This window comes from Aotus nancymaae, unplaced genomic scaffold (assembly GCF_030222135.1).
Source record: "Aotus nancymaae isolate 86718 unplaced genomic scaffold, 86718_ANA_hifiasm-v0.15.2.pri h1tg000006l, whole genome shotgun sequence".
Lineage (NCBI taxonomy): Eukaryota > Metazoa > Chordata > Mammalia > Primates > Aotidae > Aotus > Aotus nancymaae.
Window position 1 is genome coordinate 4,824,246 of NW_026988417.1, and position 23,009 is coordinate 4,847,254.

General features: G+C 58.9%; 1 protein-coding gene across 5 annotated transcripts in view; it reads right to left on the reverse strand.

Annotated features, from left to right (window-relative positions):
* The window catches only part of SH3TC1 (SH3 domain and tetratricopeptide repeats 1), a 59,486-nt gene that overhangs the window by 19,866 nt on the left and 16,611 nt on the right, over positions 1-23,009 (reverse strand). For 2 of the 5 annotated variants that reach the window (XM_021669506.2, XM_021669507.2), the window contains exons 2-9: positions 17,939-18,132; positions 13,064-13,138; positions 9,996-10,123; positions 7,950-8,055; positions 6,087-6,233; positions 4,925-5,135; positions 3,743-3,819; positions 2,346-2,541 (exon numbers count right to left, since the gene is read on the reverse strand). In XM_021669506.2, coding sequence (XP_021525181.2) covers positions 2,346-2,541; positions 3,743-3,819; positions 4,925-5,135; positions 6,087-6,233; positions 7,950-8,055; positions 9,996-10,123; positions 13,064-13,138; positions 17,939-18,104 — 1,106 coding nt within the window. In that variant the 5' untranslated portion in view covers positions 18,105-18,132. The other 3 variants (XM_064365505.1, XM_064365506.1, XM_012473540.2) reach the window with 3 other exon arrangements.

The following is a 23,009-nucleotide window of genomic DNA, read 5'->3' on the forward strand; positions in this document are numbered from 1 at the left end:
AAAGCTGCTTTGTATTAAGGAGGAAAGACAGGATATCTGAATAGAACACATGGTCTGAAATTTTCATTGTCTATAAAGGCGTCATTGTGACAACTGGTAAAATCTGAGTAAGATCTGTAGATAACAGCCTGAATCAGTGTTAACTTCCTGATTTTGACAGCTGTGCTGTGGTTACGTAAGCAGATGTCCTGGTTTCAGGAACCACATACTGCCTTATTCAAGGGTAAAGGAACATCATGCTTACAACTTACTCTCAAAGGGTTTAGAAAAAAATAGAAGTGAAAGAGAGAAAGTACAATGCAAATGTCATAACATGTTAACATTTGTGCAATCTGGGCTAGGGCACATGGGAATGTTACATTGTTTTTGCAAGTTTCGTCTAAGTCTGAAATTGTGTCAAAAATAAAGGTAAAGAAAAATAAAAGAAGAGCCACCGAGTTTCTCATTAAACAAAAGATGAAAACCCAGGGTCTGGAATAGGAAAGATATTCAGCAAACGTTTTTAGAGTGATGGGAGAAGTCGGAGTTGCTCCAGCTGTGAACAGGACCAATGGCACCCAGCCCCGTCGTCCTTCTGGGTTAAATGAGGAAGGGAACAAACTCTTCTCTGACCCTCTGTAAGTTCAGTACATGTTGTCTTCACACGGCCCCCAGTGACCTGTTGAGAAGTTGGGTGTCCCTTGGAGATGGCAGGAATCAGCTAGACCAAGGATCCCCAAAGAGAGCTCCATGGAACACCAGCTCAGCCAAAAGCAAACAGGGTTGTGTGAGAAGAGGATTCCGGAGGTTAAGTAAGTGTGGAAAAGGCATTTCCACGGGAAAGAGATGCCTTGCTTGTGCTGGGAGTCCCTGGGATCACCCTCAAGGGATGTGGACAAAGCTTTGCCCCCTCCTTAGGGCATGATGTGGTCTGTGATGGAGTGGTGGATGGGAACATGCTTTGAGAACTGCTGGTCTAGCTCCTGACATCAGCACATGGCCTAGCCAGCTTCCAGCTGCTTCTGATGCACAGGTGCCAGAGTTACCAGAGCAAACAGACCCTTTCCAACAGGGGAACAAATGAATGGCTTGATGAGGCATGGTGACCAATGGCCTCCAAGACCTGGTCTGAGAGGTGTTGGTCTGTCGCAGCTCCAAACATTGAAAAGGAACATTGAAGACAAGCTTCTCATTGGTGGGGCCAGGACCAGGGTCACATGACCCAGAAAGTGGCCTCTCCATGCACCCACATTCTCCGGGCTCCTTGACTGAGGCCTTAAGAAGGTCAAGTCCAGGGAAACAAAATTCCATCCAAGGATGGGCACAGCTGACGCCTCTCCAAAGACCCCCTGCTGCTGCCCACACCAGGCAGTGAGGACAGAGAAGTGAGCGAGGAAATCTTTTGGCGTTCCCTGGCTGTGGAAGCCTGGTCACAGGCTGGGTGGGAATCACATAGGAAGAGGCATATGGCCAGAAGAGTGCCCCCACAGAGGAGCCATGGGGGCTGATGGAAGGCTCCGGGAGAACAGGGGGGTTGCTGAGAGGGGCAACCCCAGGCAGAAGGACACACGTGTCACCCACAGCAGTTTTAGAAGGTGCAAGGTACTCTGCACAGCTGCACTCCAGTGAGCTGACGGCAAGGCCTAACCTGGCCATGGGGGCCTGCGAGGCCGGACCCAGAAGCTATTCGGGGCTTTACGGAGGAGAGCGACTGACGCGTGTACTGGATTAAATTGCGTCCTTCAATTCATGCCTCTTGGAACCTCAGAAGGTAAGCTTTTCTGGAAAAGGGATCTTTGTAGATGTAATTAGTTCAGCTAAGATGAGGTGAGGCTGGAGCTGCATGGGCCCTAGGAGATGGGCACTCTCGTAAGAAGAGAATAGAGTAGACACAGAGGAAGACAGCCATGCGGAGACGGAGGCAGAGTGCAGGGATGCGGCCGCAAGCCAAGGAATGCCCAGGGCCGCCAGGAGCTGGAAGAGACAAGAAGGACCCTCCCCTAGAGTCTCCGAGGAAATGTGGCCCTGCTGGCACTTGGTTTCAGACTTCTGGCCTCTAGGACTCTGAACGAGCACATTTCTGTTGCTTGAAGCCCTGGGTGTGCAGCGCCTTATCATGGTGGCCACGGGAAGATAAAGCACACGGGCAGGTGTGCATTCAGGAGAGCACTGTCTGCAGCAGCCCAGAGGAAGGACACCAGGGGACCTGGGGCCAAGGGGGCAGCAGCCTGAGGACGAGGGAAAGGACTAGGGGTCGTCCACAATGACTTCCAGGCTTGTGACCCGGGAAGCCAGGGGGATGGCAGCAATGTCCCCTTAGGTGCGATGGGGTGGGTTCAGGAAGGGGAGGGGCTCCCGCCACTCACTCGGACACTGGGCCCTGCACGCTGACGAGGCTGCTGGGTACAAACCCCACCTGGCCCGAGGCTGCATGTCGGCCCACGCACCAGGGCAGGCCGGGCACCTGCACCCCGAGGATCTCGATGAGGTCGCCACTTTGGAAGGTCATCTCTTCAGGCCCCGAGCCCTGGAAGTCTGCCAATGCCGAGGCCAACCCCATAGCTGCGGAAGAAGGCCACACGGTGAGTGCCAGGGAGACCACATGGGGCCAGAGGAGGCAGACAGGGCAGATGTCAGCCAGCTACTCTGGACCCTGGGGAATTCATCTTTTGGCTGCTAGGAGGTTTGTAGTGAAGCTTGGCCTCTGCAATGAAGGAGGGGAAGTCTATGTGGTCCTCAGAGGGGGTGGGTTTTTTTCTTTTTTTTTTTTGAGAGGGAGATTCACTCTTGTTGCCCAGGCTGGAGCGCAATGGTACAATCTGGGTTCACTGCAACCTCTGCCTCCCGGGTTCAAGCAATTCTCCTGCCTCAGTCTCCCAAGTAGCTGGGATTACAGGCACCTGCCACCACGCCCAGTTAACTTTTGTATTTTTAGTAGATACAAGGTTTCATCATGTTGGCCAGGCTGGTCTCAAACTCCTGACCTTAGGTGATCTCCCCGCCTCGGCCTCTCAAAGCGCTGGGATTACAAGCGTGAGCCACCGCACCCAACCAGGAGTGTTTTGATCCCTTGGTTGAAGATGAGAAAATAATGGAGGCTCGGAAATGTTGAGAAATGAGCCTCGACCATCAGCCTCCAAGGCTGGGGCTCTTTCCTCCTCTCCTTCTGCAGCCACAGCCCCCGGCCCCACCTCCTCCCCACCCCACTTGGCGTGGGATTCTGTCCCCCTCAGGTGCACCGGCCACCCAGACACTGGCAGCTTGGCACAGAGCAAACAGCGCTGGACCTGGCATCCAAGCAGAAGGGCTGCTGGCAGTGCCAGCGTTTCACAAGAGTACGCAGTCACTGTCCTCTGTCAGTGCGCCTGGCAAATTCAGCCCGTGCCTGCTCACCTCGGCCCGGGGCCTTCCAGGTGTTTCACGCGGTGACAGAAGGATCGAGTCTGAGACTGTCGTGTTGCCCTGTCTGAGAAGTGACATTTAGGAGCTCTTTGGAGACAGTGGCCAGGGGCCCTGGAGCAGCTCCACTGAGCATCCTGTGAGGTGGCATCAGCCCCCCACGCAGAGCTTCCTGAGTGTCAGTTATGACCTTACAGGCTGGCGAAGATTAGGCTGGTACAAAAGTAACCGAGGTTTTTGCCATCGAAAGTAATGACAAAAACCGCCGACACTTTTGCACCACCTGATAGCTATCACCCTGGCTGGGGGAGGATTTAGGGCCACACACCTTCCCCGGGAAGGAGAGGCCCATGGAAACGCTTACCCATCCGCGGGTTGTCAGGCGTCACAGGGCCACCCGTGAAGTCATCGATGGGGTCCTGGGGGACCCTAAGAGCCCACCTGGAGCCGGGAGAGGGAGGTTTTTGCTGTGGGATTTCAGATGTGGGGCAGATACATTCCGTGCAGAGACTGGACAGGTCAGCAGCCCCCGCAGCCTGAGCGGGTCCCTCGCCTCCCCCAACACACATATGTGCGCGTGCTCACACACACACGCCTGCCCGGGTGTGTGGCCTTCAGGCTCAGTGTGTGTGACACTGCCTCCAGGGAGTCCCATGCCCCTCAGCCTAGGGGCCTCGTCCTGGAAACACAACTTCCCCTGTGAACCTGGAGCCCTGCAGACCCCCAAAGCATCTGCCCTCCCCCAGCTCCGCAGTGAGGGGTGAGGGAGACCCCAGCCTGGGGCTCTGGAGGCCTGAATTCAAATCCTGGTGCCACGGCAACTTTGCCAGATAACCTGGACAGATCACTCCTCTCTCTGGGCCTCAGTTCCTTCAGCCAGAAAAATAAAGGAAACTGGACTAGATGACTGACAGTCCCTCTTTCCCAGATGACAGGAGAACACACTCAGCGTCCGCTGTCGGGACAGCACCGGCCACGGCACATAGGGAGGATTCTTAGGAGAAGCTCCTCTTGAGTCTCAGTAATGAGAGAAGCCAAGCCACAGCCTGTCACTTGAGACACTGCAAATCAAGAGATTGAGGTTCTTTCTTTGCTTTGGCTACCAGGAAGCTCCAAGCCAAGTTAATGCCCCCTGCTTCAGCAAGTGAACAGGAGCTTGCATGTCACCTGTCCTCACATCCTCTGGCTCTACCTGTGGGTCCTGTGTGCCTCCTCACTATGGGTACACACGTTTTATGTAACTTCCTAAAAAGGTTTTCGAATGTGCCTGGTGAGAGCTCATGCCGCACCTCCTGTGCCATCGAACCCAGCATAGCCCTGCTGGGTGAATGTCCTTGGCCCATCGTGCAGCTGGCAGGCCAGAGGCCCAGAGAGGTAGACTGACTTGCCGAGGCCACACAGCTGGGAAGCAGCAGAAACGAGGCCAGGGCCAGGTCTGTCCAGGGCTCCCACCATTCTCTGTCCACCCCCTTGACCTCCAGATGGCCCGGGCCTGGGAGTCTCAGTGAGGCCGACAGCTCTCGGAGCAGCAAAGGCCGGTACCTACTGATGAAACGGAATCAGAGGTTCCGGGGCGGCTGCCACTGCCGCCTCCTCGGAGGATGCGCTGGGACTTGGCGGTGAAGCGTCTGTTTCTGGGGCCGCCTCTCCCTGGGGAGGCCCTGAAGCCTGCCTGAGGGCCTGGGGGCCAAGTCCTGAATCCCAGGGACCCGTCATCACTCTCACATGGTGGTCAGGACACAGAACGAAGAAGGGCCCTTCAAAAGGATGGAGGGGGTCACTGAGGGTGGCCGGGCCAGGTGCAGTTTTGGCTCTGCCCCCCACACCCCTGCTGGACACACAGCAAAGGCAGCACCCGCAGGAGTGGCCCCCACGATGTCTGCAGGCACAGAAACCCACAGGGGCCCAGCCTGGGAGGCGGGCCTGGGATGGGGTCCCAGCTCTGCCTCCGTGTGCCGTGTGAGGCTGGCTCGGCCTCAGACCCTCACCCTGGGCCTCGGTTTCCTTGCCTGCGTGACGTGGAGCCAGACGTGGGATCCCCAGGGCCCTCCTGCGCGGGCTTCCCTGGCCAGCCCAGTCACCACTGGCAGGCCCCCTCCTGCCGTAGTCGGGTAGGAAAGGCAGCCTCATGTTCCCTCCTCAGACTCGGGCCCAACCACGAGGCCAGCGCAGCAGCCATGTGAGGGACAGGAGGTGGGGCTCGCACTAGACAGAACCTCTCCTCCACCGGTTCCCAGGAGCCTCTGTGTCCCTGCGGCTGGCCAGGGTCTCTACAGCTAAGTGACAGTGCCACACCAAGCGCCCCTCCACCTCCAGAGGCTCCACAGCCCAAGCCCCAGGTGTGCCCAGCACAGCCGGACCCAGGCCATCACCCCATTGCCCCAGGTGTGCCCAGCACAGCCGGACCCAGGCCGTCACCCCATTGCCCCAGGTGTGCCCAGCACAGCCGGACCCAGGCCATCACCCCACGGGCCAGGCATGCCCAGCACAGACGGACCCAGGCCGTCACCCCATTGCTCCAGGTGTGCCCAGCACAGCCGGACCCAGGCCGTCACCCCATTGCCCCAGGAGTGCCCAGCACAATTGGACCCAGGCCATCACCCCACGGGCCAGGTGTGCCCAGCACAGCCGGACCCAGGCCGTCACCCCATTGCCCCAGGTGTGCCCAGCACAGCAGGATCTCAGCTGTCACCACACACAGCGCTCACCTTCCTGGATGAGGAGGCTCTCGTGGGTCAGCCTCAAGGCATTCTCGTCCACGTGGACTTGGATGACCGTCTCCTCCTCCTCGCTGGGCGAGAGCAGCCAGAAGGCCTGGTCCACAAGCAGGTTTGCCAGGCAGTGATGAGTGAAGCCTGCGGAGGCCAGCCCCAGTCACCCGTGGGCTCCAGAAGAGGGGCAGGGAGGCAGGGAGGCCTGTGGCCCCATGTTGGCTGAGCCCTGCACTGACCAGGTCCAGGGAGGTCATGGAGGTCACCCACTGGCCCTGGGGTGCCCACAGTGCTGGCGACACCCAGCAGCCACAGTCTGACCGTCCGGGCTGTGAGAGGCCAAGCCCAGCTCCACCGCCCACCAGCGGTGACCATGGTCAAGTTATCTGACCTCTCCACGCCTCCGTATTCTCCTCTGTTAGATGGAGACCACGTGGCTGGGGGCGGTGCAGGCCACGGGGGGTGCAGGCCAGCAGCAAGGTGGGTCTAAAACGAACCTGCATGAGCCACGCCTGCATCCTGAGCCGATCCCTGTTTCCATTTCGACCAAGCAAAGCCTCGTCTCTGGGAAGCTACGTGCTCCCCTCTCCCATCTGGGGCAGTGAGCCTTCGTTCACCGCAGCTCAACTAGGATGCTCGGTGCACGCTTAAGGCACACACAAGTGATGTGAGAATCCTTCCTCCACTCAGCATAGAGTGGACTCTGCAGGATGGGGACAGGAAGTCTGCTGCCCTCTGGATGGACGCCCCTGCCTTGTGGAAGGGCAGCCAAGGATGAGCCACTTCCTCCAGGAGCCGATCAAGGAGCCCACGTCCACAGTGGGGTGAGCATCGGCCCTGCTTACAGGTGCTCGGGGAATTGTGGCTACAATTCTCAATTCTTTTTTTTTTTTTTTGAGACAGAGTCTCCCTCTGTTGCCCAGGCTGGAGTGCGGTGGCGCGATCTCAGCTCACTGCAACCTCTGCCTCGGGTTCAAGCTATTCTCCTGCCTCAGCCTCCCGAGTAGCTGGGAATACAGGCACCCACCACCACTCCCGGTTAATTTTTTGTGTTTTTAGTAGAGTCAGGGTTTCACTGTGTTAGCCAGGACGGTCTCAATCTCCTGACCTCGTGATCTGCCCACCTTGGCCACCCAAGGTGCTGGGATTATTATTCCTAATTTTTTCAGCCCTCAAAGCGAGGTGGGGTAGAAGGATCCCCAGGAGGCTCCATTAGAGCCGGAATTCCTCCCAGTGGAACAGGGAATGTTCCAGGAAGAGCTCCCGGTCAGTACCGAGGCCCCTGGATGCCAGCCTCCCTCAAGTTCTGGTTGAGTGAAATTACAGCGGGCAGCGTGTGAAGGTAACTAGAAGTGCAGCCTAAATCATTCTTGCAACAAAGACCCGCATCCATCTATGACTCTGCCTACTTGCGCGCACGCCAGTGTTGCTGTCCCACTAGCGGGGCCTTTGTGAACCAGCCTATTCTAAAGCACGGATTTGTGGCTCACGCCTGTAATCCCAGCACTTTGGGAGGCTGAGACAGGCAGATCACCTGAGGTCAGGAGTTCGAGACAGCCTGGCCAACATGGTGATACCCTGTCTCTACTAAAAATACGAAAATTAGCCGGGCGTGGTGGCAGGTGCCTGTAGTCCCAGCTACTCAGGAGGCTGAGGCAGGAGAATCGCTTGAACCTGGGAGGCAGAGGTTGCAGTGAGCCAAGACTGCACCACTGCACTCCAGCCTGGGCAACACAGCGAGACTCCATCTCAAAACAATTAGTAAATAAAGCACCAATTTGTAATCGAAGTGCATCGCGTGTAACCAGCATCTTCCAACAGCTGTCCCCATGACTGATTATGGGAGGGTCACCTCTTTACCAAGAGCATGGTAGGTAGAAAACTTCCAGATTTCTTCAAAAGTCTTAAACGTCACCACGATCCGGTCCTGGTCACTGTGGATGGACAGCAGCCTGGCTGATAACTCCTGAAGAGAAAGATACAGGAGTTCCAGAGGTCCCCAGGAACTCTGGGGCATCTGTCAGGAGTACAGGGTCCACATGACAGGGACATCTGGCTGATGTGGCCCCGGCGGAGGATGACAAGCCCAGGGAAGATTCCTTCCCAGCCTGTCAGCTCCTCCTCCCCTGCTCTCAAGCCAGCCGTGGCTCCCCAGAGCCTGTGGGGAAAAGCCCCTGCCCTGCCCAGAACTCATGGGGCCCCCATGCCCTGGCCCCTCACCCTTGACGCCTCCCGCTCAGCACCCACACACTGGTGCCCGCCGGTTCCCCCGGCCTAAGCTGGGCCCTGTTAGGCTGTGCTCTCAGCCCTGAGCGGCCCCGGCCCCACCTGCAGTGCCAGCTCTGATTTCTTTCCCACCGCCAACATCCCCTCTCCTCTGGTTTCTGTAAATCAGTGTTGATAGGGGCACAAAAAAATAACAGCAGCTGACACCGGAGCTCTTACGACTCGGGAAGTGTGTGTCTGGGGGGCGCTGTTGAGTCTCCATTTGAGAGACAAAAAACAAGGTCCCGCTTCTTTCTTTCTTTCTTTTTTTTTGACAGAGTCTCACTCTGTCGCCCAGGCTGGAGTGCAGTGGTGTGATCTCGGCTCATTGCAACCTCCGCCTCCCGGGTTCAAGCAATTCTCTGCCTCAGCCTCCCTAGTAGCTGGGATTACAGGCACCCGCCACCATACCTGGCTAATTTTTATATTTTTAGTGGAGACAGGATTTCACTGTCTTGGCCAGGCTGGTGTCGAACTCTTGACCTTGTGATCCACCCACCTCAGCCTCCGAAAGTGCTGGGATTACAGGTGCGAGCCACCGCACCTGGCCTTTTCTTTAGTTTTTTTTTTAGAGCTGAGGTGTCACTCTGCTGACCAGGCTGGAGTGTGGTGGAACAGTCACGGTTCCCTGCAGCCTCAACCTCCTGGGCCAGGTCATCCACCCATTTCAGCCTCCTGTATGGCTGGAATCACAGGTGTGCACCATCACGCCTGGCTAACTTTCTTATTTTTTGTAGAGACGAGGTCTCCCTATGTTCCTCAAGCTGGTCTTGAACTCCTGGGCTTAACTGATCCTCCTTCTTCGTTCTCCCAAAGTGCTTGGATTACAGGTGTGAGTCGCCATGCCCCCTGAAGGCCTCATTTCTTATCCACGGTCTGACCTCTGTAAGTGGCTCAGCTGAGATTCAAGCCTGGAGCCAGCACGCTGACCCAGTTCACCCGTGCCTGGCATCGCCCACCACAGCCCCACGTGTCGAGCAGGTACTATGCATCCGGCATCCTGCAGGTGCTTCGTGTGAGTTAATCACATAATCCTCAAGTCGGCTCCTAGGGATGTGATTCTAAGCATCCCCAGTATGTGGCTGAGGAAGGGGGGTTCACAGAGGCTAAGGGGCACCAGCCAAGGCCAGGCTGGTCCAACCCCAGTCAGTGCTGGTAACGCCCAGCCCAGCTCCCAAGGCCCCGGCCCTCAGCCACGGGGAGGTGTGCCAGGCCCAGACACACCCTGTGCCCTCCTCCCCAGAATGCTGGTGTGTACAGAGGCTCAAGGGAGGCTGGCTTTGTCACCAGGAAAAAAATAAGACTAGCTTCACACTTGTCCTTTAACTCCCCATCAAAGAGACTTTGACAGTCCTCGAGGGTGGAGGGCAGGGGGAGAAAGGGACAGCTCAGTGGTCATCAGGGCTGGGGCTGTGCGAGAGCAGAGGGACGATCACGTGCCCCCCACGAGGCAAGTGGGAGAAACAACCGCTCACCGCCCCTGGCGATCACAGCCTCCCCTCCAAGACTACCACGCGCCTGAGCGGCTCTCATCTCTAGGCCAGCCTCCTGTGTCCCTGGACCCAGGCCCTGCACCCCAGCCCCTCCCTCCCCTCAACTCCAGCTCCCACCCCTGCCCAGGCCCCCCAGAGGACTACTCACCCCGAGCACGCGGGCCATCTCCCGGCTGTCATTCTCCAGAAGGCGGAGCTGGCCCCGCAGAGCCTGCTGCAGGCCGGGGTCCCGCAGCCCACTCTTCCTCTGCACTGCCAGCAGCTGCAGGGTCAGGTCTGGAGGGGCAGATGGAGGTTGGGCAGTTGGCCTAGCCTGGGCTGGGAGGTCTGTGGGGCACTGTCCTCCCCCGCCAGCCTCCAACCCACATACCTGACCCCGAAGGCCTGGGGAGCCCAAGCCCCGGATTGCCAACCTTGTCCCACCCCTGCAAAGGCCTTGGACTGTTGCTTAGATCCCAGCCTGTTTCCTTCTGGGTGAGTGCCTGTCCTACAGAGTGATGGGGACAAGCGGACTCATGTCCCCTGCAGGCCAGCACAGCAACCACTGCACACAAATGACCTCTCCTCCCTGTCACCACGACCTCCAATCCCGCCCCCCAGCACCTGCCCCAGACGGTTGCTGCTTCGGAACCTGCAGGCGCAGGACCTGGGCATCTGCATTTAGCAAGCCCCTCCTCCACCCCCATGATGACTGTAAAGGGGGAACTCTGGGACCACAGGGGCACCCACCTCCAGCAGACACCCCACAAGCACCTTGGAAATCTCAGTTCTGCCTTCCTAAGCCAGCTCCTCTCCACTTCTTCCCCGTCTCTCAGAGGGCAGAAGGCCCCCCTGTACCGTCCAGAGCACAGATCAATGACACCTCCCCACTCACACACCACATCAGCCACCAGCAAACCCCATGGGCTCCATCCTCCACCCCACTCCGTCCCTATCATGGTTCTGGGCCCCAGACGGTCTGCCCTGGGCAGCTGTCCACACCTGGCCCTCCCTCCTGTCTGTCCCCTGGTCTGTGCAGAGCTTTGACATGACATGCAAGCTCGGACCCATCGGCCCTGCTCCCGGCCGTCCCTGTGGCACAGTCCAGTGGAAACTTCTGCAGCAGTTGGCCTGTGCTCTGTCTGCAGTGTCCCATTTGGGGGCCACCCGCTGCAGGGGCTGTGGAACTCCTGAGATCCATGTCCCTCCTCACTTTCCGAGGCTGGAGGTTTCCCACCAGAATCCAGGCTCCCACGCTGTGACCCCGTCTGCACTGTGCACTATTCCTTCCCAGTGCCTGGAACCGCGGAGAAAAAAGCCTTCCCGTTCCTCCAGGTCAGCACTCGGCCCCAGAGCTATAGGCAGCGGCATTCTGGGGGCTTTGGCCCTCTGTGGAGGGGGCTGCCCCAAAGGAGAAGCAGGGAGAGGGGGAAGAGAATGAGGAGTAGAAGGGGAGAAGGAGAGCAGGGAGAGGGGAGAAAACAGGAGCGGGAGAGGGAGAAAGACGGGAGAAACCAGGAGGAGAAGAGAGAGGCAGGGGGCGGAAACGGGAGGGGAAGAGGGAGGAAGAGGGGAGGAAATGAGAGGGGGAGAGGAAGGGAGGGGGAGAAAATGGGAGGGGGAGAAAATTGGAGGGGGAGAGGGAGGGAGTGGGGAAAAAGTGAGAGGGAGGGAGAGGGAGGAAGAGGGGAGAAACCAGGAGGGGGAGAGGGAGGGAGGGCTAGAGAGAGATGGAGAAGAGACGGAGAGAGATGGACTCTCACACCTTTGAACGAGCTTGAAGCACCTGCCTGAGACCTTTCTGCAGGGGACCGTGGGGGAAACATCCTCACCCCCACAAGACTTCTGGAACCTGGAATCCACGCCCCCAGGAAGAGGCACCAGCCCATCATTTCACAACCCATCTTAGCCTGAAGTTCCTGCTCCCGTAAGAGGGTGGGCGCTGCATTTTCTTTTCTCTCCTTTTTTTTTTTTTTTGATTTGAGAACAGAGTCTGGCTCTGTCACCCAGGCTGGAGCGCAATGGTGCAATCTCGACTCTCTGCAACGTCTGCCTCCTGGGTTCAAGTGTTCTTCTGCCTCAGCCTCCCCAGTAGCTGGGATTACAGGCACATGATAGCTAATTTTTGTATTTTTAATAGAGATGGGGTTTCACCATATTGGCCAAGCTGGTCTTGAACTCCTGACCTCAAGTGATCCGCCCGTCTTGGCCTCCCAAAGTGCTGGGATGACAGGTGTGAGCCACCACGCCCGGCCTGCATTTATCAAATTCTAAATCATCTGTCCCATTGCCTAACATGTCCTGGTCATCCTGAGTGGCCACCAGCTGTGCTGGCCACACAGAAGGAAAGTCAGAGGATAGGCAGGTGTCACAGCAATGGTTAAAAGCCAGCAATGGATTTGGGGTCTCCACTCCTCCCCAGCCAGGGTTGGGGGTCTCCAGGGTAAAGGGCTTCTTACCACCTCCACAGCCCGCAGCTTCCTGGGCCCCTTCTGTGGGCTCTGCTCCCTCGCCCAGGGCCACCTCCCTCCACCCGTGCCCCATGGAGATCCCATCCAGGGGAAGCCTGTGCCCGGACACCTTGCCCCACGATGCAGTGGGCACGTTCATCCATTTCCCCTTTTTTTTAATTTATTTTTGAGACAGAGTCTTGTTCTGTCACCAGGCTGGAGCGCAGTGGTGTGATCTCATCACTGCAACCTCTGCCTCCCGGGTTTAAGCGATGCTCCTGCCTCAGCCTCCCGAGTATCTGGGACTACAGGCGTGTACCACCAAGCCCAGCTAATTTTTGTATTTTCAGTAGAGACAGGATTTTACCATGTTGGCCAGGATGATCTTGATCTCCTGATTTCATGATCCGCCCACCTCAGCCTCACAAAGTGCTGGGATTCCAGGTGTGAGCCACCACGCCTGGCCTTTTCGTCTACTCCTTACCATATGGGACTTGTGAAGCCCCTCCCCAGGGTGCCACCCATGGAGTCCCCAGGATCTGTGTCCCCTGTCTGTGCAGATATACACAGGAACACCTAAGGGAGCCCCCAGGGGCTGTGTCCCCCTCCGGGTGCAGGCCTCGGGCATCTGCATTTAATAAGTCCCTCTTTCTATTCCCACCGTGATTTAGGCGGGAAGTCTGAGGCTACACTTTGAGAAGCCCTGGGTTAGACAGTCTTTGATGCTCAGGGAGCACCACAGCCCCGATTTGAACCCGAAGCCCTGTGTCGGGCCAAGGACATTTACCTGTGGGATAAGCTCCCATCTGGCACGGAGGGGTCCCAGCAGCAGGCCCATCCACGCGGGCAGGAGGAGACTCGTCTGCAACACAGCAGATTCCCAGGATTAGGGGAGATCAGGTAAATGCCTGACTCCTCTGAAGGCGCCAAATGCCCCAGGTATCTCTGCAAGAAAAGAGGTGAGTTCTGTCCACACAAGCCGCTTTCCCACGGCTACCTTCCTCCAGGCTCCTCACAGCCCAGCAAGGAGGGAAGCTGCCTGCATGTCCCGCCGGGCTGTGACAAGCTGCCCCACACTCCGTGGCTTAGGACAACATCAGTTGAATGATCCCGCCGCTCTGGAGTTCCAGTGGGCCCCACAGAGCTAAAGTGACAGTGTGGACGGGACCCTGCTCCTTTCAGGGCCTCTGGGGAGAAGCCACTCCTCGCCTTCAAGAGGCCAGATGCATCCCTTGGCTTGTGGCCCCAACTTCTACTTCTGTGTGTCAGCATGTCTCCCTCCTGCCATCCTCCTGCAAAGGCCCTGCGATTACATGGAGGGCCTGCCCGGAGCACCTGGGAGCATCCCCTCTCCATCTCCAGGCTTTGCCTTCCATCACATCTGCAAAGTCCCTTTTGCTGGATGACGTAATGCAGACACAGGTCCCGGGGTTCAGGATGGGAGCATCTTTGGGGGACTTTATTTTGCCACCCACAGACGGGCTCAGACTCATGGCTTGTGCAGGTGGGAAGCAGGACCTGGACCCCCCTGGCTGCTGGGTTCCCCGCTGGGGGTCGCCCCTCTGGCCATTGGTCCTGCAGAGTTTGCATCTCGGCCTGGGCACTTCCTCTCGGCCCTGCGAGGTTTCTTCATGCAGAGGCCTCGGGATCCAGGGGGATCTGACTAGGAAAGCCTGAGACTGCAGCAGAGTACATTTCTATGCAGCTGGTCTTCACGGCCTCCTGGCGCCTCATGCAGAGCCCTGCCCACAGCTCAGTCAGGGTGCTCTTGGACCTTGCATGGCGATGGTGCCATTTCACGCCAGGGTTTGCTGACGGGCTGCAGTGGTGTTCGCCTGCCCTGTGTGGCCAGAACCCATTCTTAGGCCTCATTGGCTTTGCAGCCCCCACCCAAGCCCAGAGCCAGGCACACAGTGGGGCTCAGAAATGTCCCTAATGGGTCCGGCGCGGCGGCCATGCCTGTAATGTCAGCACCAGGGAGGCTGAGCGGGCGGATCACTTGAGGTCAGGAGTTTGAGAGCAGCCTGGCCAACATGGGAAACCCCATCTCTACTTAAAATACAAAAATTAGCCAGACGTGGTGGCAGGTGCCTGTAATTCCAGCTACTCGGGAGGCTGAGGCAGGAGAATCACCTGAACCCAGAAGGCAGAGGTTGCAGTGAGCCAAGATTGCACCACTGTACCCCAGCTTGGGCAACAGAGCAAGAAGGAAGGAAGGAAGGAAAAAGGGAAGGAGGGAGGGAGGGAGGAAAGGAGGGAAGGAGGGAGGGAGGAAAAGAAGGAAAAAAAAAGAAAGAAAGAAAGAGAAGGGGGAGGGGAGGGAGGGGAGGGGGAGGAATGTCTTGAAAGGAAAGAGGTGTGTGTGCTCAGATCTCCGTCCCGCTGGCCTGTGCACCTGGCAGTGTTAAGTGAAGCACACCCCGCGGCTACCCCCGTGGGCTGAGAAGAATGTGTGCTCGGACTTCTGGGCCAAAGAATCCAGCAGCGGCCAGCCTGGAGATTCACTCCCTATCTGAGGAAGATCTGAGCCCTTGGCTTATCCTGTGGAATGCAGGCCATGCAGACCCAGGCGCTTTGTTTGGAAGGGTTAGATGGGGGTTGCCAGGTAGAGGATGCTAGAGGGAGGGTGTGAGGGAGGATGGTCCATCAACAGCACGCTTTTCACGGGGGTGCCGTCCGGCTGCCGCCACGGAACCATCCAGTGTGTGAGTCTTCTCCATCAACCCTCTGTCACGGTCGCTGGCTCTGCGTCTCCTCCTCGGCCTCTCCAACGAGGTGCCACCCCTATTGAAGTTGACAGGGGTCCGGCCCGACAGCTTCTAAATCCCATCCTCCAGTTCAGAAACCAGGGCTCCCTGCAGACACGGCCATTCCCAGGGCCGTGCCAGGGAAAGTGCCAGCTGAGCCCGGAACGCCTCATGTCCCAGAAAGTGACAACGAGCCCACCGAGTGAGGCAGACACGTGGAAAACCCACATCCAGGGTGATTCGAGCAACAAAATAAATAATGATGTATGTAGTCCAGAGACTCAGTTAAAGATGTGTGAGCCTACGCTGAAATAAATCAGTGAATAACTGGGGAGCGGGCAGGCTCTTCCTTATAGCAGAGAGCCGACTGCTGAGTGGAGACAGGAGGCCTCAGCAGACTGTCACCGTCCCGCAGCCTCCATCCCAAGGATTATTTCAACCAGGCTCACGCATGATGAGACGGTAATGCTTCGTGAGTTTGATGAGGGAAGAAAAGTAACCACGCAGCTGCCCCTTCAGCAAGGACCAAAATGAGCGTCACCAGCCAGAGACAAACAAATGCCATCCGCAGTGAGGAGACGTCATTCTGCGGGCTCCTGCCCCGAATCCCTGACGTGACCCTGAAGAAACAGCTGCACTCGAATCGAGGGACAGGACTGCATTCTTCAAAACAGCGGCCTCCGGGTTGAAAGGCACCTCAGAGACGTCGCACCAACGCAAGGTGTGACCCAGGAATCTTTTTCTTCTTTGCTATAGAAGATATTATTGGGACAAACGGCAAGATCTGACTGAGGTCTGCAGATGAGTTACAGCGTTATTAAAACCAGGAAATTGACATTGAAATAATTACGATGCGGTTATTAAGATAATGTCCTGGTTCTAGAACTATGGACACCTTTTAGGATGAAGGAGCAGCATGTCCGCAATTGACTCCCAAAAGGTTCAGAATAAAATCACACACACACAAGCATGCATGCACACACACATGCACACACGCACACACACACACACAAAGTAAAAGTAATAAGATGTAAACATTCGAGGAATCTGGGTGTGGGCAAAAGGAATATCTCTATCCTTTGCTGCTGCCTTTGCTGTCTATCTGAAATTGCCCCGGGGGAAGACGAGGAGGTGAAGGGCTGAGGAGGAGCCCCGCCCCAAGCCAGCTTTCCCTCGGCCCATCCAGCCTCCTAAGCAGGGAGCCGCTCCCCAGCTTGTGTCAGCTGGGCCCACAGAAATTGGCTCCAGGCGGAGGCGATGCCACGGTACTTTGCTGAGCCTCTGGAGGAGGAAACTCCAGCCGCTCCAGCCAAAGGCTCTGACTCCCAGCACTCCCTGTCCCGGAGGCTCCCAGGTCCTGCCTGGGCCCGTTGGCTCTGCGCGAGGCTGGCCCGCCGCCCTCCTGCGTCTCAGTCTCCTTGTGCACTCAGGGGCCTGGGCACTGCCCAGCCCCTTCCTTTCCAGGAGGCCTGCTCTGCAGGGAACTCCATTCCATGGCGGGGTGGGCTCCCCAGGCCAGGCCCCGCCCCAGCCCTCCGAGCCGCCCTTCCTGGTGGGCAGGCCAGTGCCTGCAGACCACTTCCCCTTGTGATTCAGCGCAGGAGGCCGTCCACCCCTTCCCATCTCCGCCCTCACACGGAAGCGCAGGATCACAGGTATTAAATACTCCCCACACCTGGCTCTGGGCCAGCGACAGCACTGAGCTATCGATGCCATGGTCCAAACACATCTTCCTTCATTGATCCCTCGAGCAGTGATGGAGCAGCTACCGTGTGCCAAGCCCCAGAGTCCCGAGACAGGGAGGGGGCAGCTACGAGGGCACCGGGCTGAGGCTAGACAGTGGGAGGAGGAGGCCCAGGGAGAGGTCACAGTGGCAGCTGTCTCTGGCTGGGGAGGGGCCACGCAGGCCTTGGTCTCCCCTGTCTCTCCCCTCCTCCCCTTCAGGGTCCCAGGACGGGGAGGGATTCAGGAGACTGGGCACATGTCCTGGCCCAGTCCCTAAGTGCAGGGTGACCTGGCCTGGCCCTTCCCTGTCTGCACCTTGGGTGCTTCCTGGGGACAAGGGATGCCCCATCCTGAGGACTCCCGGGGGTTCTAAGGCCAAACCCATGGGGCTGTGTCTGGAGTGTCTCTGAACCTGTGGCTCCGGAGGCCCCTGCCTTGTTCTTGGCCAGTTTCGTTATCACTACGCACACCTGGAAAAACATGAGCTGGGCCCTGGCCTCTCAAGTGACTCAGCGGGCACAGTCGCTCCTGTTAGACACACTCGGGGGGTGGGGCCAGGCACGGTGGCTCACGCCTGTTATCCCAGCACTTCGGGAGGCTGAGGCAGGTGGATCACGAGGTCAGGAATTCAAGACCAGTCTGGCCAATATCATGAAACCCTGTCTTTACTAAAAATACAAAAATTACCCATGGGTGGTGTCACGAGCCTGTAATCCCAGCTACTCGGGAGGCTGAGGCAGGAGAATCGCATGAACCCGGGAGGCAGAGGCTGCCGTGAGCCAAGATCGCGACACTGCACTCCAGCCTGGGAGACAATGCGAGACTCCATCTCAAAAAACATAGATAAATAGTGACTTCACAGGATTTATGACAGAGGCAATCAATCAAAAAAAAGAAAAAACTAGATAAATAAAAAATAAATAAACATGCAGGAGAAGGAAAGGGAGAAGGGCCGGAGAGCAGACCCCGCCCCCGATCCCAGCCCCAGCCCCAGCCCCAGCCCCAGCCCTAGACCCAGCTCCAGCCCCAGCCCCAGCCCCAGCCCCAGCCCCAGCCCCAGCCCCAGCCCCAGCCCTAGACCCAGCTCCAGCCCCAGCCCCAGGCGGCCCGAGGCTGACAGCGAGGTGAGGGATAGGTGGGGCGGGAGGGATGGGGTGGAGAAGTGGGTGGGGAGGGTGGGGTGGACTCACCGCCTCTCCCCGGCGCCTTGGCCTCCTCAGGCCCTGCTTTCTCCCAGCTCACAGAGGGCCTCATGGCCACAGTCTGGACCTGGTCCTGGCTGCCGCCACTTCCTGATGGCCCCACAGGCCCCCTCCCGCTAGGGGTTGGCTCCTCAGTGGTCACAGCGTTCTCCATGACCCGTGGAGGCTTCACATGCCTGACCCTGTGGACAGAGGAGGTGTGGTCAGCAGAGGCGGCCCCCCCAGGACCAGCACGGAGGTCGTGGCCAGGGCTGCGGTCCAGCTGCCTGTGCCTCTCAGACCCAGTGGGGCCCTCACCGCAGCAGGTGACCACACCCTGTGCTGAGGGCATGATCCCCACTGCTGCGGGGCCTCCCCTCCCCTTCTTGGGTTTGCCGTGCTCCTGTCCTCCACGGGGCCTCCTCTTGCTGGTTTTCTGCCTGGAAGCCCCTTCCCCATCGAGGCAGAGCCCCTGGGTGCCTCGGGCCCCTCCTCAGGAGCGGGTCACTGCCTCTTTCCTGGGCCGTCACACCCGACAGATCCTGCTCCGGGAGTCAGGGCTCAGTGGCCTGTCAGGAGGCACAGAAGGACACAGAGTCCCCCTTCGGGTGTCACGTGCAGGCACAGGGGCCATGGGGCCAGCGGCCTGGGCCAGGGCTGAGGCATGCAGGGGACAGATCCCAGCTGTGGCCACAGAGACGGGGTCAGCCATGTCCTCCTCAGCTCCAGCCTCGGGCAGAGGGACTGACGAGAGGAGAGGATGGCAAGCGAGTAGTTAAGACACCTGCTGTGCCCGCAGGGAGGGCCCAGTTATGTGGGGAGCCCTGGTCCCTGACTATGGGTGAGGAAGGGTCAACCGTGCCCTGCAGAATGCCATGGACTGGGCGGTTTTCAGGCCCAGAGCCTCGGGGAGTGATGGGGATGCAGAGGAAGGGGAGGGGGCTCCGTCCGCGCCTGAAGTGTGGTGACAAGCCCCTCCCTCCTGCTGCTAATGCAGGCTCCGCTGCCCCTGCGTGGTGAAAATGTGAGGTGGGAAGAGCTAAGCCCAGCGTTCCGCCGGCACCTGCCTCCCATCACCCTGCCCCTGCGAGACATTCTGAGCAAACACTGGGACACACTTTCCAGTGCCTGGACTTGTCCCTTTGCCCCCAGCAGCCGGCAAAAATCCCCTCTGCAGGCAGGGCACGGACAACCCGGGCAGCCATGCCTCTGACCTCTGGGCAAAAATGCGAGTCTGGCCTCCTGCTGTCCCACTGCCCTTTTTGTGGTGGACGCTGGGGTCAGGGCACCCAGGGCTCGGCAGGGCCTCTGTCCGGGCCTCAGAGCCCCAACGGGCCCCCCAGGCTGGGGCCTGCCAGCTGCCAGGACGCCCCCCAGAGCCTCCCGTCCCTGTCCCCATCTCCATCTCCACCCTGGTCTCTGGGCAGGGACGTGGCAGGGGACAGAGAGGCAAACCAGGCAGCTGTTGGGGGCGCGTGGGGTCTGCAGTCAGGGACACAGGACATGGCTGTGAGGGGAGGCCCTGGGCGTGGAGCACCTGGGAAGGGCAGAGAGGCACCCTGGGGCTTGAAGCCGGGAACAGGGGGACAGGTCCACATGCTGGCAAGTCCATCCCAGCGTCTGCTCAGAATGTCTTGCAGGGGCGGGGGCAATTGGAAGCAGGGCTACCAGGGACGCTGGGCTGATTTCTTCCCCACCTCAGATTTTTACTAAACAGGGGCAGCTGAGCGTGCCTTAGACAGCAGCAGGGCTCAGCATATGGCAAGCACGGACAGAGCCCAGTTTCCTTCCCCAGCACCCCCAGTACCGCCCCCACACCCTGAGGCTCTGAGCTTGAAAACCCAGAGGCGGTCAAGACTGACCTCAGCACGGCCCCAGGACAGGCACACCTCCCAGTGCCAGACACCTTGGCCCAGCAACCCCCAGGGAAGGCCTACCTCCCCGGAGCACAGATGGGGAAACCGAGGCTCTGAGGGGTTAGGCAACTCTCTCACCTGTGCGGGTGCGCGCGCACGCGCACGCGCACACACACACCCTGGCCAGACCCAAACAGAAGCGCACGCTGCAGCTGCCATCCCTGCTGCCTGCTCCCCACTCCTGAGTGCCTCCTCCATCCCGGCACTGCTCTCGGCTCGGGCCACCACTGCGGTGAGGGGTCCCTTCACAGAGGCTGCTCCCCAAGAGGCAGCTCCCTCGTGACATTTAGTACAGGATGAGGAAAGCCTCGTGGGGGGCAAGTCAGTGACAGGCAGGGACGGGTGGGTGTCATGCAAGCCTAGCCATCACCCCCGCCCCCACGGACGTGGCTGTCACCCCGAGAAATAGCCTCCCAGGCCCCAGCTCACCGCACACTTTGGGCTCCATCAGCAGAGCAGGGGTGGGAGGAGCCCACGTTCTCAAGTCTTTGGTTTCAACAACCACCACCCACCCCTGCGCTGTGCCAGCTCAGAGTGAGGAAGTGGGAACACAGAGGGAGGAAGACCCAGGCCTGCTCAGTTGGGAATTTAGACACAGAATAGCGATGGTTCCATGAGGCAGGTTCTATGAGGCATAGAAAGGGTCCCCTAACCCTGGCGGGGGAGGGAATCCCACAGTCAGGGAAGGTTCCCTGGAGATGCTCAGAGTGCAGGGCCTCAGTGGGACCAGCCCCAGGCCAGCAAGCCTTACAGAGGCGGGAGCTCCTGGCTGTGAAGTGGCCTTGGCACACCCCCTTCCACCTCCCACCTGCTCCAGCTGGAACCTGATTGGTCAGTCTACAGCCAAATCCTTCCCACTCCCCAACCACCTCTGAGGGGCAGCGACCCGGACCTGCACCTGCGGGAACCGGGGGCGGTTAATCGGGAGACCTCTGATGTCAAGAGGCACCCAAGAGGCCCTCCAGGGAAGCTGCTCCCCCTGGAGCCAGAGTAGGGTGCAGCCCGAAAGACCAGCTCTCCAAAGGAGGAAGCATGCGCAGAGCTGCAGAAGCAGAACACGGCCTCACAGTGGACGCCCCACGGGGCATCTGTAAGTGATCACATGCCCTGTGCAGCCTGGGGCCTTCGCCCTCCCTGTTCCTGTGTCCTGGGACCCTGGTCATGCCTGGAGAGCTCTGGGCACCTTCAGGGGCAGCGCAGGATGCCCCAGCCGCCCTGGCGGAGGCTCAGACTTTGCTTTCTCCTGCTCGCTTTGCCAGACTGCAGTCCCGGCGCCTGTGGCTGCATGTGCCACCGCCTGGCCCTGGGTCTGTGGCGGAACCAGGAAGCCCTGGCCTGCGAGGCCAGCTGTCTTCCCATCTTCTCTCCGGAAGCACAGAGAGACAGCTCAACAAAGCTCTGGAATCCACTCCTTGGACGTGCCAGCTTCCTGGTTTATGGGGCCTTTAGCTCCCAATGTCTGACCTCAGGGTCCTCGTCCTCCTGTCTCTGCGTCTTTGCCCCTCAGGAGCCAGGTCTGTGTCCTTGTAGGTGGAGCAGGGGTCCCAGCAGACTCTCGCCATCCACTGCCACCTGCCTGCCTCCCAGCCACAGGTGTTAGGAATGGGCCTTGGAAACACATCCAGGGCTTCTACGGACCTGGCAAGAGCTACTGATCAGAGACTGTCTCCTGAGGAAAGGAGGACTCCCCAGGCTCAGGGAATTTCCCTTCTGCTGTTACAACCCTCAGTGTGGGGTTCCTGCATAAAGCCTGGCGATGAGGAAGTGAGCTCCATCTCCCCAGCTCCCCCTCCCTCAGCCCTGCAGGCCCCGCCACAGCTGCACAAGCAGAGCCCCCAGCCACGGACAGGTGTTTGCTCTCCCAGGGGCCAGCTTGCCGGGCTAGGGGACCACCAAGCAGCCTGCAGGACTCTCTCCTTCCCGCCTTTATCCTGTTTGTTCAGTTTATCATTGGGACAGACCCTTGGGGGGCTCTGGATGGGTCAGAACAGGCTCCAGCCCCAGGCCAGCCTCCAGCCCTGGGGGAAGGGGCGGAGTTTGGCTCCAGAACATGGAGACGTGGGGCCAAGCCCCGGTGTCTGGGAGGCCTCTCCATCCTCAGTTTACTGAGCCAGAAAATGCCAGTGAAAATACATGCCGCACAAATGGGTCAGGTGGGTTATAGGGACCGTGCTTCTGGCCCACAGCCAGGGCCCTGTGAATCTGGATTGGAAGAAGGAGGAAGGGGCCCCCAGCCAGCCCTGAATGGGTTCCGGAAGCTTTGGCCAAGCCTTTGCCAGGCTCTTACTGAACACTCTTACGGCCCTGGAGACCTGACCTATGCCACCAAGCACCTCTGGGGGTGGGCTTGTCACCTCAAATCCTGGGGTAACACTGTCTTCTCAAAATTCATGCCCACAGGAACCTCAGAATGGGGCCTTATTTGGAAATGGTCTGTGCAGATGACGTTAACTTCAGTTAACATGAGGGTGTTCCAGATGAGACGGGCCCTAAATCCAGGCCTGGCTTCCTTGTGAGTAAAAGAGAGGACACGGAGGCACCCGAGGAGCCGGGGAGGAGGCCATGTGACCAACGGGACGGAGGGTGGAGTGATGCAAATCACAGCCAAAGAGCACAGGGAGCCACAGGGAGAGGGAAGAGGCAGGGAGGAGCCGCCCAGGAGACTTCCGAGAAATGCCTTGAGTTCGGAATTCCGACCTCCGGAGCTGCGAGAACCCGCTGGAGAGGGCCCTGCCACGCCCTCTGGCAGCCAGGGAACCCGGCGCCCCGCGCACTCCTGGCCCTGCTTCTCTCTAGTGTGCGGTGCGGCCATCCTCCCCCACGTCGCTGAAAGAGCAAGTGATGTCTTCACGCGTAAAATGCCGCCCAACGCCCATCACAGGACACAGTCGTCATCGCTGTCAACAGCGGTGTTGACAGTCACATAATTACAGCCGTGCAGGGAGCTCACAGCGTCCTCGGCTCACCTGGAGGAGGGAGGCACCACTGTGCTCCTTTCACAGACGAGCCATCAGCGTCGGTGACTCTGCCTGCCCACGGTCACACAGCCCAGCGGCATAGGTGGGGCTGAACCCAGGCGGTCTGAGCCCAGCCCCGACATACCCATCCTAAACCTAGACACCCTGATTCAGCCCGCTGCCTGGCACTGGGAGGCCACACACACC